Genomic DNA, 12,661 nt, shown 5'->3' with positions numbered 1-12,661 from the left:
CAGGGAACCAAAACAGTCATAAATGTTAGCATTTTGTTTGTGTTCTATATGTTTAATTTTTTAAATGCTTATATCATTTTGTAACATTCTATTCACAATAAAATTGATACAATATTAGGTCAATCTCCTAACTATTGAATCGCTGGATACACAGAATCTTAGACATTTTGCCCGAGTGCAGTCAGCCGGGTCTCAGGGAGCTCTGCTCCTGCTTCCTCAGCGTGTCGTGGATCCAGGGCAGGAAGTTGCCCAGCCTGGTGTAGACGCCGTACTTCCCGTCGGCAGCGCACTTCTCCCCCCAGCTCACCACGCCCGTCAGGAACCAGGTCCCCCTGTGGTTGACCACAAAGGGCCCGCCGCTGTCCCCGCTGCAGGCGTCTCTACTGGCCTGCAGGAACCCGGCGCAGAACATGTTGTCCGTGACCACCTGCTCCGTGGAGCGGACACACTTCAGCTGGTCGATCACGGGAAGCACCACCTTGCGCAGGAAGCGCGAGGAGCGGCCCAGGTACTGGGTAGCGCCCCAGCCCGTCACCACGCCGCGCACGTCCTCCCGCTCCAGATGCCGGGCCAGGTGGCGGTTGGGGAGGCAGGCGGGGCTGGCCACGGCGCTCAGGACCACGGGCCGGGCGAGGTAGACCAGGGCGAGGTCGCTGTCGAAGGTGTACTCATGAAAGTGAGGGTGGACTATCACCTTTTCCACCTTGATGGTCTGTTCGTTTTTATCTGGCCGTTTCTTGTCATAGTCCCCTGTAGTAGACACGCACACACACACAATGTTAGCACCACACACACCTCGACACATCAGGGCCGCGGTGGTTGTGGGGGGTCGCACAGCCTCACCAATGGTCACATGGTGCGGTGTTTGCTGGAAACAGTGTGCAGCGCTGACCACCCAGCGCTGGTTGATCAGGGTTCCCCCGCAGAACCCATACCCGTCCTCCCTCCGGATCAGAACCTGCACAGAACCAGGGAGGTGAGGCAGCCACACGCCACAGTCCCGGAGGGAGACGGACAGACTTGTGAGATCTCTACCTCTCGCACTGCTTCCCTCTTCCACCACAGCCCTCACAGCTCAGCAGCAAGTTCTCAAAAAAGGCTTTAGTTTTTATTAAGCCTATCCCATATTTCTCACATTCATACATTGATTGTGTGGACTTTTATTTTGGGGAAACATTTTTTTATCTTTTTATTCTTTAGACCTATTCCAATCTCTGAAAGAGAGCCTAATCAGGCCAGTCCCAATAGGGAAAATGTGACCCCTATTTTTCGCTGTAAAGCACTTTGAGCTGCATTTGTTTGTATGAAAGGTGCTATAAAAAATAAAATGTATTATTATTACTTGAGAATGATCTCTCTTATCTTCATCAGATTTGCTGAGGTATGGAGCAGGTGGTCCTACACCAACAAAGAGTCAGAATGTTATTAACCTGTATAAATACTGAAATATAGTCCTGTAAACAACGCTTTAGTTTAGACAGGACCTGTACTAGTGTGGTGATAAAAGATAAAAGCACTGTACACAGTTCATAATAGCCTATAAGGTGAGAGTATCTATATACTTCATCCATTCATCACTTACACACATCTGCACATTGTGTTGCCTCTTGGTATGTGTTGCCTCTTGGTATGAAATGCGCTATACAAATAAAGCTTTGATTGATTGATTGATCTGCACACACACACATACACACACTTTGAGAAGATACTGACTAAACCTTCACCCTCAACCCTTCACTCCAATCTTTTTATCCCTTACCTTTGTCCAGAAACAGAAGTTGAACCAATTGCAGCAAAATAGCTAATGTTACAGGAATCATCAGTGTAACTGCTTTAGCCACTGACCACTACCATTAATGTTATGGAAGCTGCTGCTAGTTGTTGTGAGCTAATGAGCTAACTGGCAAAATCACATTTCCCCTATTCCGACTGGCCTAATTTGGCTCTTTTTCAGATAGGCCTTCTGGGATAGGTTTAAACATTAACAAAAAAAAAATAACGTTGCCCCCAAAATAAAAAACCACAAGAATCAATTTCATTAATGGCAGACATGTCAGACAGATATATGGGATATGAAAAAAACACTTGTTTTGTCCTGACTGGAGTAGGGGTACATCAAAATCTGAGGGCGCCTCCTGCTAGACGATCAGTGTCTATGGAACTACGAACACCATGTTTGGTTTTCGTGTCAAATAAATCGGCTATATTTTTGCATCAGAGCGTTGAGTGTGCGGCCGGCGACCTTTATTTTTCACATTTACTTTCGTTGACCGGCACCTCATCACCACAGGTGTGCACTGCACTTACTTTGACTCTGCCCACCACATACAGCCCAGCCCAGGACGTCCTGTATACCGCACCTGCCACGGACTGCCCCCCTGCCTCTCCAGCTGGCCGCCCACGATGCGAGTGTCGTCATCATCGTCCTGGATCTCGGTGGCGTTCCTCTCCAGCGGCTGGGTGGAGTTCATCCGCCAGAGGGTGTAGTTTCTCTCAGTGTTGAGGAGGGGATAGGGTGAGGAGTAGGATGAAGATGAAGGTGAAGAGGTTGATGATGAGTACGATGGTGAAGGTGAGGATGATGGTGAAGGTGAGGATGATGGTGAAGGTGAGGATGATGGTGAAGGTGAGGATGAGGGAGGGGCATCGGGCTGAGCGTCGTGCCACAGAGAGCGGTGACGATAGGATTCGCTCTGCTTTCGACCACACGGGAACAGCACTAACAAAGACATAAACAACAGCCTGACAACATAACACGGTGCTGGCCTACCATTGGTTGGTACTTGACGGTAGATGAATTCGGCGCCCAGTCTGAACACTACCTTCTGTAGAACAGCTCTTGCCGTCCTCGTCCAGCTCGTACCCGTCCGCACAGCTACACAGAACCCCACTGGTGCGGTCGTGGTCGCTGCAGTAATGGTGGCAGCCGCCGTTCCTGTACTGGCACTCAAACACCTCTGGAGCCAGAAGGAGCCAGAGCGGAAGGTTGTGTGAAGGACAAAATGGAAGGCGATGTTCCAGGACAGAGGCAGAGAGAGAGAGAGCTCATACCTGTCTCACAGTTTCTGCCTTCGTATCGCGGGGGGCACAAGCAGAAGAATCCGTCACGGTCCACTGTGCAGATTCCACCGTTCTGACAGAGCTTGTAGAGACACTGATTCAGATCTGGTCCACACACAAACACACGGCCTCAATAAGGCAACCTCTTTTCTCACCTATCAATTGACGCTCAATCTTAAATTCTGTGCTCACTTGTGTATTTGTACCAAAACTCCATCTGCAAATACAAAACAACAGATTGTGAGTTTGTTTTTGTGCATAGAGAGGACTGTGATCTTGCTCTGCAGCCGATGCTGTACCGTCTTCTCCTTGGTCTGGAAGATCTCGGCAGCCTCTTCCTGGGAGCAGGTCTCCTCGTAGCACTCCCTCTCCAGGTTCCCTGGCCTGATCTCCTCCAGGAAGGAGTTGGCCCTGGGGCGGCGAGGTCGCAGCAGCGTCACTGCATCGTCACGCTCCAGGAACACTGTAAACATACCTGCTACTGACTCACTGTCTCATGCAGATCTCATACTGACTCAGTCTCACGCACAGACCTCATACTGACTCAGTCACATAAACAGATCTCATACTGACTCAGTCACATAAACAGACCTCATACTGACTCAGTCTCACACACAGACCTCATACTGACTCAGTCACATAAACAGACCTCATACTGACTCAGTCTCACACACAGACCTCATACTGACTCAGTCTCACACACAGACCTCATACTGACTCAGTCACATAAACAGATCTCATACTGACTCAGTCTCACACACAGACCAAATACTGACTCAGTCTCACACACAGACCTCATACTGACTCAGTCACATAAACAGATCTCATACTGACTCAGTCACATAAACAGATCTCATACTGACTCAGTCTCACACACAGACCTCATACTGACTCAGTCTCACACACAGACCTCATACTGACTCACTCCACTCTGGAGAGGGTCTTAGGTGGCCAAAATGTAGTCTAAGAAGCTGAAGATGAGCGATACAGTCTGGTAGATAACTAGGAATCAGGAAACCAATCACCTCATCAACAATGTATCTGACAGGAAATGAGGTAAGTATTGGAAAGGATTTCCAAAAAAAGAGAGTGATGTTCTACTACTGAATGATTAATGTACCTTTAGATTGCAGCTGGGAACAGAAAACGGTCAGAAGCATTACTGGTGCGAGCCAACCTCCAGAGAGCAACATTACACACATCAGAGGCCTTCTCTGGGGAGAAAAGATCACATGGTGAAAGCTATTAACTACATGAAATATAGACAACAGAAAAAAACTATAGTTTTCCAAAATGTCCACGTCAAATATACAGAGAAATAACCCAAACACACAGCGAAATAACCCAAATATACAGAGAAATAACCCAAAGTACATTTCAAGAAATCCATGGATCATATTTCTGTCCAAACATCTGTGGATCTTCTATTACTCAGCTTTACTCACTAAACCTCCTCTCTCCCTCGTCTACCTAACACTGCTCAGTCTACCGAAAACTGCTCAGTCTACCCAACACTGCTCAGTTTACTACAACTGATCGCTTTATTTTTTTTAAATTAGTAACTTACCTTTTTTCTCTGTGTCTGCTAAAATGGACGATCTGTACCAAGCTCTGCTATTGATCGTTAACTAGATTGTAAATATTGACATACATCATCATCAGTGGTCAGGGCAGCCACGATGTCTGAGAAGAAACTATTCACTGAGATGTAGGCTGATAAACAGACAGAATACCCAAATCATAAACAAACTGTTTATTTCAGGATGATGACATGTCTCTGTACAAAACAAACCTATGTACAGCCTTGGGTTGGGTCTATGTACAAAAAAAATAGAGGTATGGGATACAGGTTTAATTCAAACTTATAAATTATCAATAAATACTGGAACAGACCGTTTCCCAGAGGGTTCTCAACAATGGACAGGAAGAAAGACGGGACTATCCTGTTAAAGGTTGGAACAATTGAAATGTTGATATGATCATAAAGACGTCAAAAAACCTGCACAGCACAATGAAAATCTGACACACAGGAAGGAACATTAAACCCGGGAGGGTCTCAAGGCAGCGTCTGTTGTTTTTGAAATGACAAAGATCTACTTGACACCGAACAGTGTGAAGACTAACCTCACATCCTGAGCCCTGAATGATACGTAAGAGCTGGGAGAATAAGGCACTTCCCCAACATTATATAATCATTATATAATGGTGATGAGCAGGGTCATCACATTCGGCAGCTCAAACCCTCATCACACCTCTAGGTAGTTGACATTGTTATCAATAAAAAAGGACAGAGAAATTACTGCAGCTGGAAAAATACTGGAGGTTGGTCTCGTTCTATTGAGTGATATGCTGATCTTTGAATTTCAGACTATTCCAGACTGTTTTGGTTCTTTTGGGAGCGTTTTTTTCCTGGCATCCCACGTCAATTTCAAGTTCAAAAAAACATTTGAACTCAGGGAGAACAACACATCTGGTACAATGCTTATAAGAAATAAATATATACTTCAATACAAAACGCAGTCTATATAATATGTGGCATTTCCTTGATCCAGTCAGTGGAAATAATAGAAATCTATGGTGCCCCTCTATAAACTCTAGCTGGAGTGTGCCTGCTGTGTCTCAGCTAACAAGCTCAGGGTTAGGGTAACCCTACTCTGATGTGCATCAAAGGTTTTAAAGGTCGAATTGCAGCTTGGTCCACTGTCATCACAGTCCAGCTGAATGTGGAGCTGTTTTTTTGTTGACGAGGCGTTGTGGGTAGTCGTCGGCCCTCCTGGATTCCTCCATCGTTTCTCCCCGGTCTTCCCCATGCCCTGCATTCTCCACACCCTCCCCAGGTCCCCGGGGGGCTCGGCTCTCGCTTCTCGTCTACCTGCCGCTGCAGCCCACTAGCTCCTGCCGAGGCGGCATGTGAAGGCACTACTGTAGAACATGATTGGATACAGTTGAGGTTAGTTGAAGGCAGCTGGATTGGTCCCGTTGGGGTCAGACGTGGGGGCGTGGCAGGGCCCGGGGCAGCACACGCAGGCGGACAGGAGGGAGCCTAGGCCTCGCTGACGCTGCTGCGACTCAACTCTCTGATACCCTGGAGGATACGCTTCATGTGGCCGACCTTCGTCACTCCCAAGTCCTGCAAGAAGGAGTCAGACACGGACGTCAGAACGACGACACACACCTCAATCAATGAGGGTTAAAAAGTGAGAACACACACACTCACACGCTCGCTCACACAGATTGAGAAGTCCGAGAGCAGCTGGAAGCCCCTGTCCCCACCACCAGTACCTTGAGGTCCCTTCTCTCCAGGTGCAGTAGCTCCGCCCCGCGCACATCGTGCCCAATAAAGATCTCCTTATACTCTGTGAGACAGATGACCTCCAGCCAGGCTGCCACCTCCTCTGTACCCCACTGGTGCACTGCAGAGAGGAAGTGCTTCAGAGACAGAGACCCAGACCAGAGAAAGAGACACCACAACCCGCCACAGCGCCACCCGCTGGACCACACACACACTGCACCTGGAACTGAAAAGTGTTTTATTTTTATTTATTTTTTCAAGAGCCAATCAGAAAGGCAGTTGGGTGGCTTGTGGATGATTGTGGCGACGCCTAAAAAATCATTGAGTTTAAATTTATCATTGAGGTGATTTTGAGTTCAGATTTTCCCAAATCCCTTCACCCATAGTGCTATAAGACTCTATATACCTGTAGTGCTAAGACTGATTGTAGTGAGGGATTGAGTGAAGGTTGGAGAGAGGGATGGAGAGAGAGAGAGAGAAAAGGATAGAGAGAGGGAGAGAGAGAGAGAGGAGGAAAGTACCAGGCAGTGTGAGAGTGGCGCAGGCTTCCTTATTCTTGTTGTTCTTGTCCTTCTTGAACTTGGGGACGAGGCGGAACTTGGCACTGCGGCTGCGTTTGGAGAAATCCGTCAGGTTTCCCTGCAGAGACAGACAGGAAGACAGAGAGAAGCAGAACAGTTGGACCAACACGAGTCACACAGGTTTCAGTTTATTTCATTTCAGTCCAGAGTTTTTGGTGAGGAGTGGGCGGTCCCTTCCCACGATCCTAGGAAGGTTAAACTCTTCATCAAAAAAAAATCATTTCATATTCATATTTCAACTTTTTTTTTTTTATGGTGGAGAGTTTAAAAGTAATTATTCAAAAAGGGGAAAATTACATTCAAATCAAATGACAATCAAACAATGGTGCAAGTTCAAGTTCAAGTTTACTTTATTGTAACAAACGTTATTTTTAATAAACATACTAACACATGACACACAGAGTGATGATGAAACACAGCAGCGAGTGTGCATCTGTGCGCAGCAGAGAGCAGAGGCAGACAGGTGACGTGTGCAGCGGGTACCTCATCGTCCCCTGGTTCTATGAGCTGGCACAGCCAGGAGATGTCGGCCAGCCGGCGGAGCTGCAGGTCCACGCTGCTCAGAGCTCCGCTCAGCTGCTCCTTCTGAGGGGGGTCCAGCTGCTGGAGGGGGGGGGGAGAAGCTCTGTCACGGAGACCACCGGCACTGATGCACAGACACAGACCAGCGCTCGCGGAAAGCTGTCACAAAGAGGTATGCGAGCGCGTGTGCGCACGAAGACAAACGCGCAGACAAGACATAGATGCACACCGGCGCGCATCTAGGAATGGAAAGAAAGACGTCACGCGCAGAGAAATGTGAGACCTACCAGGCACATCTTGCCAGCCAGCAGCAGCTCCGTCTCACTGTGCAGGGCCTTCACGTTGCTGACCATCTGCACCACCACGCTGCAATTAAGACCCTGTAACAATGGGATATTTAAACAACACGTTACTACATCAATTACTACATCAACAACTCCCACGTTTAACTCAACGTTCCCAGCGGTGTTGACCCCTGACCTCACCCCTGTGCTGACCCCTGTGCTGACCCCTGAGCTGACCCCTGTCCTCACCCCGGTGCTCTTGGAGTTGGAGTACACCACGTCCATGGCCTTGGCGCTGGCGTTCACGGCGTGCGCCAGCTCCTGCTCCATGCTTTGGTGGGACTGGGCGATCTCCCTGATGCTGGGAACAAAACACGCACTCGCCGTTACTTCCTGTTCCAAGTCTGTTACTTCCTGCTAACAATATCAATGCTTCTCGCGAGTGACGCAAAGTGACATCAGAGATTTCACTATATTCGGGGGGGAAAACGCAATCCCCCTTTTCAGGGAGCTGTGGGTCTTTCCAGCGGTGTCCTAGTACATTGCGTGAGCCAGTCGTACCTGTGGATGAGGGCGCCGGCCGCCTGGCCGAACAGGTTGATCTGAGACGCCTCCTCCTCTGAGACTATCTCCGGTTGCAATGCATGCTGGGATTGTGGGCGGGGAAACTCGCACCTCTGCTTGTCCTCCCAGGACTTCAGCGTACTTTCAAAGGCCTGCGTCCGGGAAGAACAGGAGACAGGCGTCAGATAATATACAACACAATGGGTGAGACTTTCAGGGAAGCAATCAATAAACTGTATAATATATATAATAATATTAATCTGTATAATATATATATATATAATATAATAACCTGTATAATATATATAATATAATACTAGAAATGGTGCTCGGAGAGCACAGACCTTCACCCATGAATGCATTTCATGGCCGTGTGCATGTTCTTGCAAGCCTCTCTTGTCTCTGTGACCTTCCCCCGTCGATATATATGGCCGTTTCAACCCCCCCATTGACAATTAATTTTTGTCTCCTGAGCCCAAGTCAGCGGAGTTCCCGCGCTTATTTTTACCCTGGAGAAATAAGCAGTCCTGAGCCTGAGTCCTGAAAAAATGACTGGAGGTGAATGGGCGGCCGTGTTTGGGCGGCTCTGTGGCGCCCCCCTCGGATCGCAGCCAGCTGGGGATGGTGCGGTGCACTCCGGGCTCTCCCCCCACACACCCCAGTCCAAACCCCATGGCTCTAGAGCACCCATACAGGGAGCTGGCTTCAATCTAAGTTTTGTTTTCATTCGTGGATAATATATATAATATAATATATCATATGTATGATATATGAAACAATATATCATAAAATAGCTCATATAATATATATCATATATTATATTAACCGGTATAATATATCATACCATAACCCATATAATATATATAATTTAATATAATAACCCATATGTTCCATTTTTCAATTCAATATTATGTAGACTGATGGCAAAGTGCGGCTAAAGTGGATTCGGGCGTCTCCTGGTCCAGTCTGAGGTCACCAGGCCTGTGGTCCAGTCTGAGGTCACTGGGTCCGTGGTCCAGTCTGAGGTCACTGGGTCCGTGGTCCAGTCTGAGGTCACCGGGTCCGTGGTCCAGTCTGAGGTCACCAGGCCTGTGGTCCAGTCTGAGGTCACTAGGCCTGTGGTCCAGTCTGAGGTCACTGGGCCTGTGGTCCAGTCTGAGGTCACTGGGTCCGTGGTCCAGTCTGAGGTCACCAGGCCTGTGGTCCAGTCTGAGGTCACTGGGCCTGTGGTCCAGTCTAAGGTCACTAGGCCTGTGGTCCAGTCTAAGGTCACTAGGCCTGTGGTCCAGTCTGAGGTCACCAGGCCTGTGGTCCAGTCTGAGGTCACTGGGCCTGTGGCGCCACTCACCCGGTCTCTGGTCAGCGTCTGGGTACGGTTCTTGTGGTTTATCTTGATGTAGCCTGGGGGCTGGACCCAGGCCTCCCCGTCCACCTGCACTGGCACGCCCTCGTCACCCAGGATGGTGATCTTCACTGTGCGGCACTGAGGGAGGCAGGGAGGGAGGGAGAGAGGGAGGGAGGGAGAGAGGGAGGGAGGGGGGTCAGATCAGAGCGCTGCTGCTAACCTGATACTCAGACTGGTCACAGCAGAGCAAGTCAAATTCAAGTCAAATTTTGTTTATGAAGCACATTTAAAAACGACTGTGGTCGAGCCAAAGCGCTGTACACAAAATACAATAAACATTAAAAGCACAAAGTACAATAACAACAACAGTACAGAAATATCAAAACACACAATATACCAGGGTGTCGTGATCAACTACAGTTGAAGGCCAGGGAGAAGAAATGGGTTTTTAAGAGAGATTTTAAAGACCCTAGGGTCTGGGCCGATCTCATGTGAATGGGTAGACTATTCCAGAGCCGAGGGCCAGCGGCTGCAGAGCAGTTGACCAGGTGGGCGCTGCTCTCATAGAAATGAACACGAGATGACTCGTAATGGATTGAGCGGCGCAAAATACGGCCGCCATATTGGTCCGGTACCGCTGTCACGTGACAACCGCTCTCCTCAGCAGTTTCAGTCAGTAAAAGTAACCCTGCATCAAGATATAACTCTAGAAGATAAGTAGAAACAAATATTTTTGTCTTTGAACTATCCATAACAGTCAAATAACATAAATAATAAAAAATAAAAAAAATAAAAATTACAAAGTGCAAAACAGCAGCATCAGCAACAGTTTTAGTTGTATCTATCAGCTAACAACTATGTATTTATCATCGTTCACTTAAAAGAGCTGGCACATAGAGCCGTATCGTTCGCGACGAAGATGGCGGCCGCATTTTTCGTCCGGCAGCAATCAAATCAACGTCAATGCGGCGTCTAGTGTATATGTCTATGGCTGCTCTACCGCCCATCATCTCAGAGACTCCTCCTCTGGGGGAGTGGGTCAGCTCACCTGAGCGATACGGTGGTGCTGCAGGTTGATGACCCGGGACACGGCCATCTGCATGCTGCCGAACACCGCCACCACCTCCAGGATCTTATCATCGAAGGACGGCGCCGTGAACGTCTGTGGGGGACGAGAGAGCGGATATTGTTAACGGACAAGCACCCAGCAGGTGTGGATGACTATGGAGTCATAGTTATGCACCATGAACACGCACGTGCGCACACACACACACACATTCTCTCTCTCTGAGGGTAGTATTCACACTTACATCATCCTCCTTGGTGCCTCCCCAGAAGTTGGTTCCGCCGGCGTAGCTGGGGATGTTGAGAACAGCGATGCCCTGCAGACTGGGCAGCGGGATGAGCCTCCCGTCACACTACACACACACACACACACACACACACACACACACACACACACACACACACACACACACACACACACACACACACACACACACACACACACACACACACACACACACACACACACACACACACACACACACACACACACACACACACACACACACACACACACACACACACACACACACACACACACACACACAATCCCTTCAACATCTTACACAATCATACACATGACATGGACCCTAACCCAAAACTTCATGCAACACTATAAACACATACACATAACCTTCAATGCAATGTTATCGCACGCACGCACGCACAAACACACACACACACACAAAACAGTATGATAGACACACACACACACACAAAACAGTATGATACTGTGCAAAGTGCTTAATCAAGTGGACAAGTCAACTGATGATTGACTTCTTATCAAGCACCCTAGTGAGCTCACACTCCATCCACCCAGTCCATCGTGGGAAGCTGATAGGCAGAGCTGAGGCACAGCCCACAATAGATCCAAGATGGCCACCGGGTGCTCGCCTACCTCCAGTAGCACCCGCTGCTCCAGGTTTTTGTAGGTCCGGTGGAGCAGCTCCTTGGTCCCGAGCACGCCGTACCACATCATGTTCTTGGTGCGACTCCTGAACACAGACGCACAGCTTAACACAGTGACCGAGCACTGAACACCCATGAAACCGCAACACGAGACACAAACACAACAAACAGAACTAGAGTTTTTAGTTTTTTCTCCATCGTTAACATCCTGTTGTTTCTTGGTGTGACTGCACACATAGGCCTCCATGTTATTGTAAGTTGAGAGTTACAGGAAGTACAATGTCCTACTCGCTTGGAAACAATCATTTTTCGACTTCCTACTTTTTTCGTGTTATTTTTGGACATCCTTCGTCCGTCCATATCTCCCTCACCTGCATTTCTCCGGATGCTCGTCCCGCTTGTTGTTGAAGTCCAGGGAGATCTTGGCGTCCAGTCCGATCCCGAAGTAGTTGTTCATCACACACTTCTCAGTGTAGCAGTCGCTGAAATGAAAACACAAATGAGGGTGACCGCCGCGCCTGGAGCGAAGGAGAGAGAGGGGGGAGCGAAGGAAAACGTAAACATGCTTACAAGTTCTCGGGGTCGCAGCTGAAGGGGTCGGCGTTCACCAGCAGTCTGCTGATCACGGAGCTGCTGGTGAGAGACCCGGAGATTCCGGCTCTGAGACCTGAGGAAACACAGACACAAACATGACAGGAGGTGCAGAGAGCCAGCAGGGCTCCGCAGAGGCACCGGAACACGCTCAGTAGGATATGTATGTAAGGGATAATGTATGGTCAGTATGTAAGGGATAATGTATGGTCAGTATGTAAGGGATAATGTATGTAAGGGATAATGTATGGTCAGTATGCAAGGGATAATGTATGTAAGGGATAACGTATGTAAGGGATACTCTATGAAAGGGATACCGTATGCAAGGGATAATGTATGAAAGGGGTACCGTATGTAAGGGATACCGTATGTAAGGGATAATGTATGCAAGGGATAATGTATGAAAGGGGTACCGTATGTAAGGGATACTGTATGAAAGGGGTACCGT

General features: G+C 48.4%; 2 protein-coding genes across 6 annotated transcripts in view; both read right to left on the bottom strand.

Moving 5' to 3' along the window:
- Positions 1-39: 39 nt before the first annotated feature.
- Positions 40-4,699, bottom strand: LOC311312260 (coagulation factor X). 5 transcript variants are annotated; one of them, XM_084442148.1, is made up of 9 exons: positions 4,628-4,699; positions 4,181-4,274; positions 3,360-3,535; positions 3,253-3,277; positions 3,052-3,165; positions 2,823-2,957; positions 2,361-2,719; positions 844-958; positions 40-750 (listed from the first exon to the last, which is right to left on the bottom strand). In XM_084442148.1, exons 2-9 carry the CDS (start codon positions 4,260-4,262, stop codon positions 182-184), a joined length of 1,575 nt encoding a protein of 524 aa, XP_084298274.1. In that variant the 5' UTR covers positions 4,263-4,274; positions 4,628-4,699; the 3' UTR covers positions 40-181. The 5 variants fall into 5 exon arrangements, with proteins under 5 accessions (XP_084298274.1, XP_084298275.1, XP_084298277.1 ...); XM_084442149.1 differs by lacking the exon at positions 4,628-4,699 and adding an exon at positions 4,435-4,607; XM_084442151.1 differs by lacking the exon at positions 4,628-4,699 and adding an exon at positions 4,435-4,607 and having other exon boundaries at positions 3,360-3,523.
- Positions 4,700-4,907: 208 nt separating this feature from the next.
- Positions 4,908-12,661, bottom strand: part of dgkd (diacylglycerol kinase delta) — a 30,648-nt gene continuing 22,894 nt past the window's right edge. The window contains exons 18-30 of the mRNA XM_084441342.1: positions 12,193-12,289; positions 11,994-12,104; positions 11,612-11,708; positions 10,959-11,066; positions 10,697-10,810; positions 9,652-9,786; positions 8,301-8,455; positions 7,989-8,100; positions 7,743-7,835; positions 7,417-7,536; positions 6,874-6,991; positions 6,343-6,473; positions 4,908-6,190 (exon numbers count right to left, since the gene is read on the bottom strand). Coding sequence (XP_084297468.1) covers positions 6,104-6,190; positions 6,343-6,473; positions 6,874-6,991; positions 7,417-7,536; positions 7,743-7,835; positions 7,989-8,100; positions 8,301-8,455; positions 9,652-9,786; positions 10,697-10,810; positions 10,959-11,066; positions 11,612-11,708; positions 11,994-12,104; positions 12,193-12,289 — 1,478 coding nt within the window. The 3' untranslated portion in view covers positions 4,908-6,103. The remainder of the gene's footprint in view (positions 6,191-6,342; positions 6,474-6,873; positions 6,992-7,416; positions 7,537-7,742; positions 7,836-7,988; positions 8,101-8,300; positions 8,456-9,651; positions 9,787-10,696; positions 10,811-10,958; positions 11,067-11,611; positions 11,709-11,993; positions 12,105-12,192; positions 12,290-12,661) is intronic.

The sequence above is a fragment of the Borostomias antarcticus genome (genome assembly GCF_949987555.1).
Source record: "Borostomias antarcticus genome assembly, chromosome: 1".
Classification (NCBI taxonomy): domain Eukaryota; kingdom Metazoa; phylum Chordata; class Actinopteri; order Stomiiformes; family Stomiidae; genus Borostomias; species Borostomias antarcticus.
Note: the sequence above shows the minus strand (reverse complement) of the source record. Positions and strands in the feature narration are given on the sequence as shown.

Excerpts from the sequence above, each read along its gene's own strand:
- LOC311312260 (XM_084442148.1), bottom strand. The coding sequence starts at position 4,262 with ATGTGTGTAATGTTGCTCTCTGGAGGTTGGCTCGCACCAGTAATGCTT. Across the intron at positions 2,958-3,051 it reads AGGCAGAAACTGTGAGACAG|AGGTGTTTGAGTGCCAGTAC; the intron begins GTATGAGCTCTC and ends TTCTGGCTCCAG. Across the intron at positions 751-843 it reads ACCGCACCATGTGACCATTG|GGGACTATGACAAGAAACGG; the intron begins GTGAGGCTGTGC and ends TGTCTACTACAG.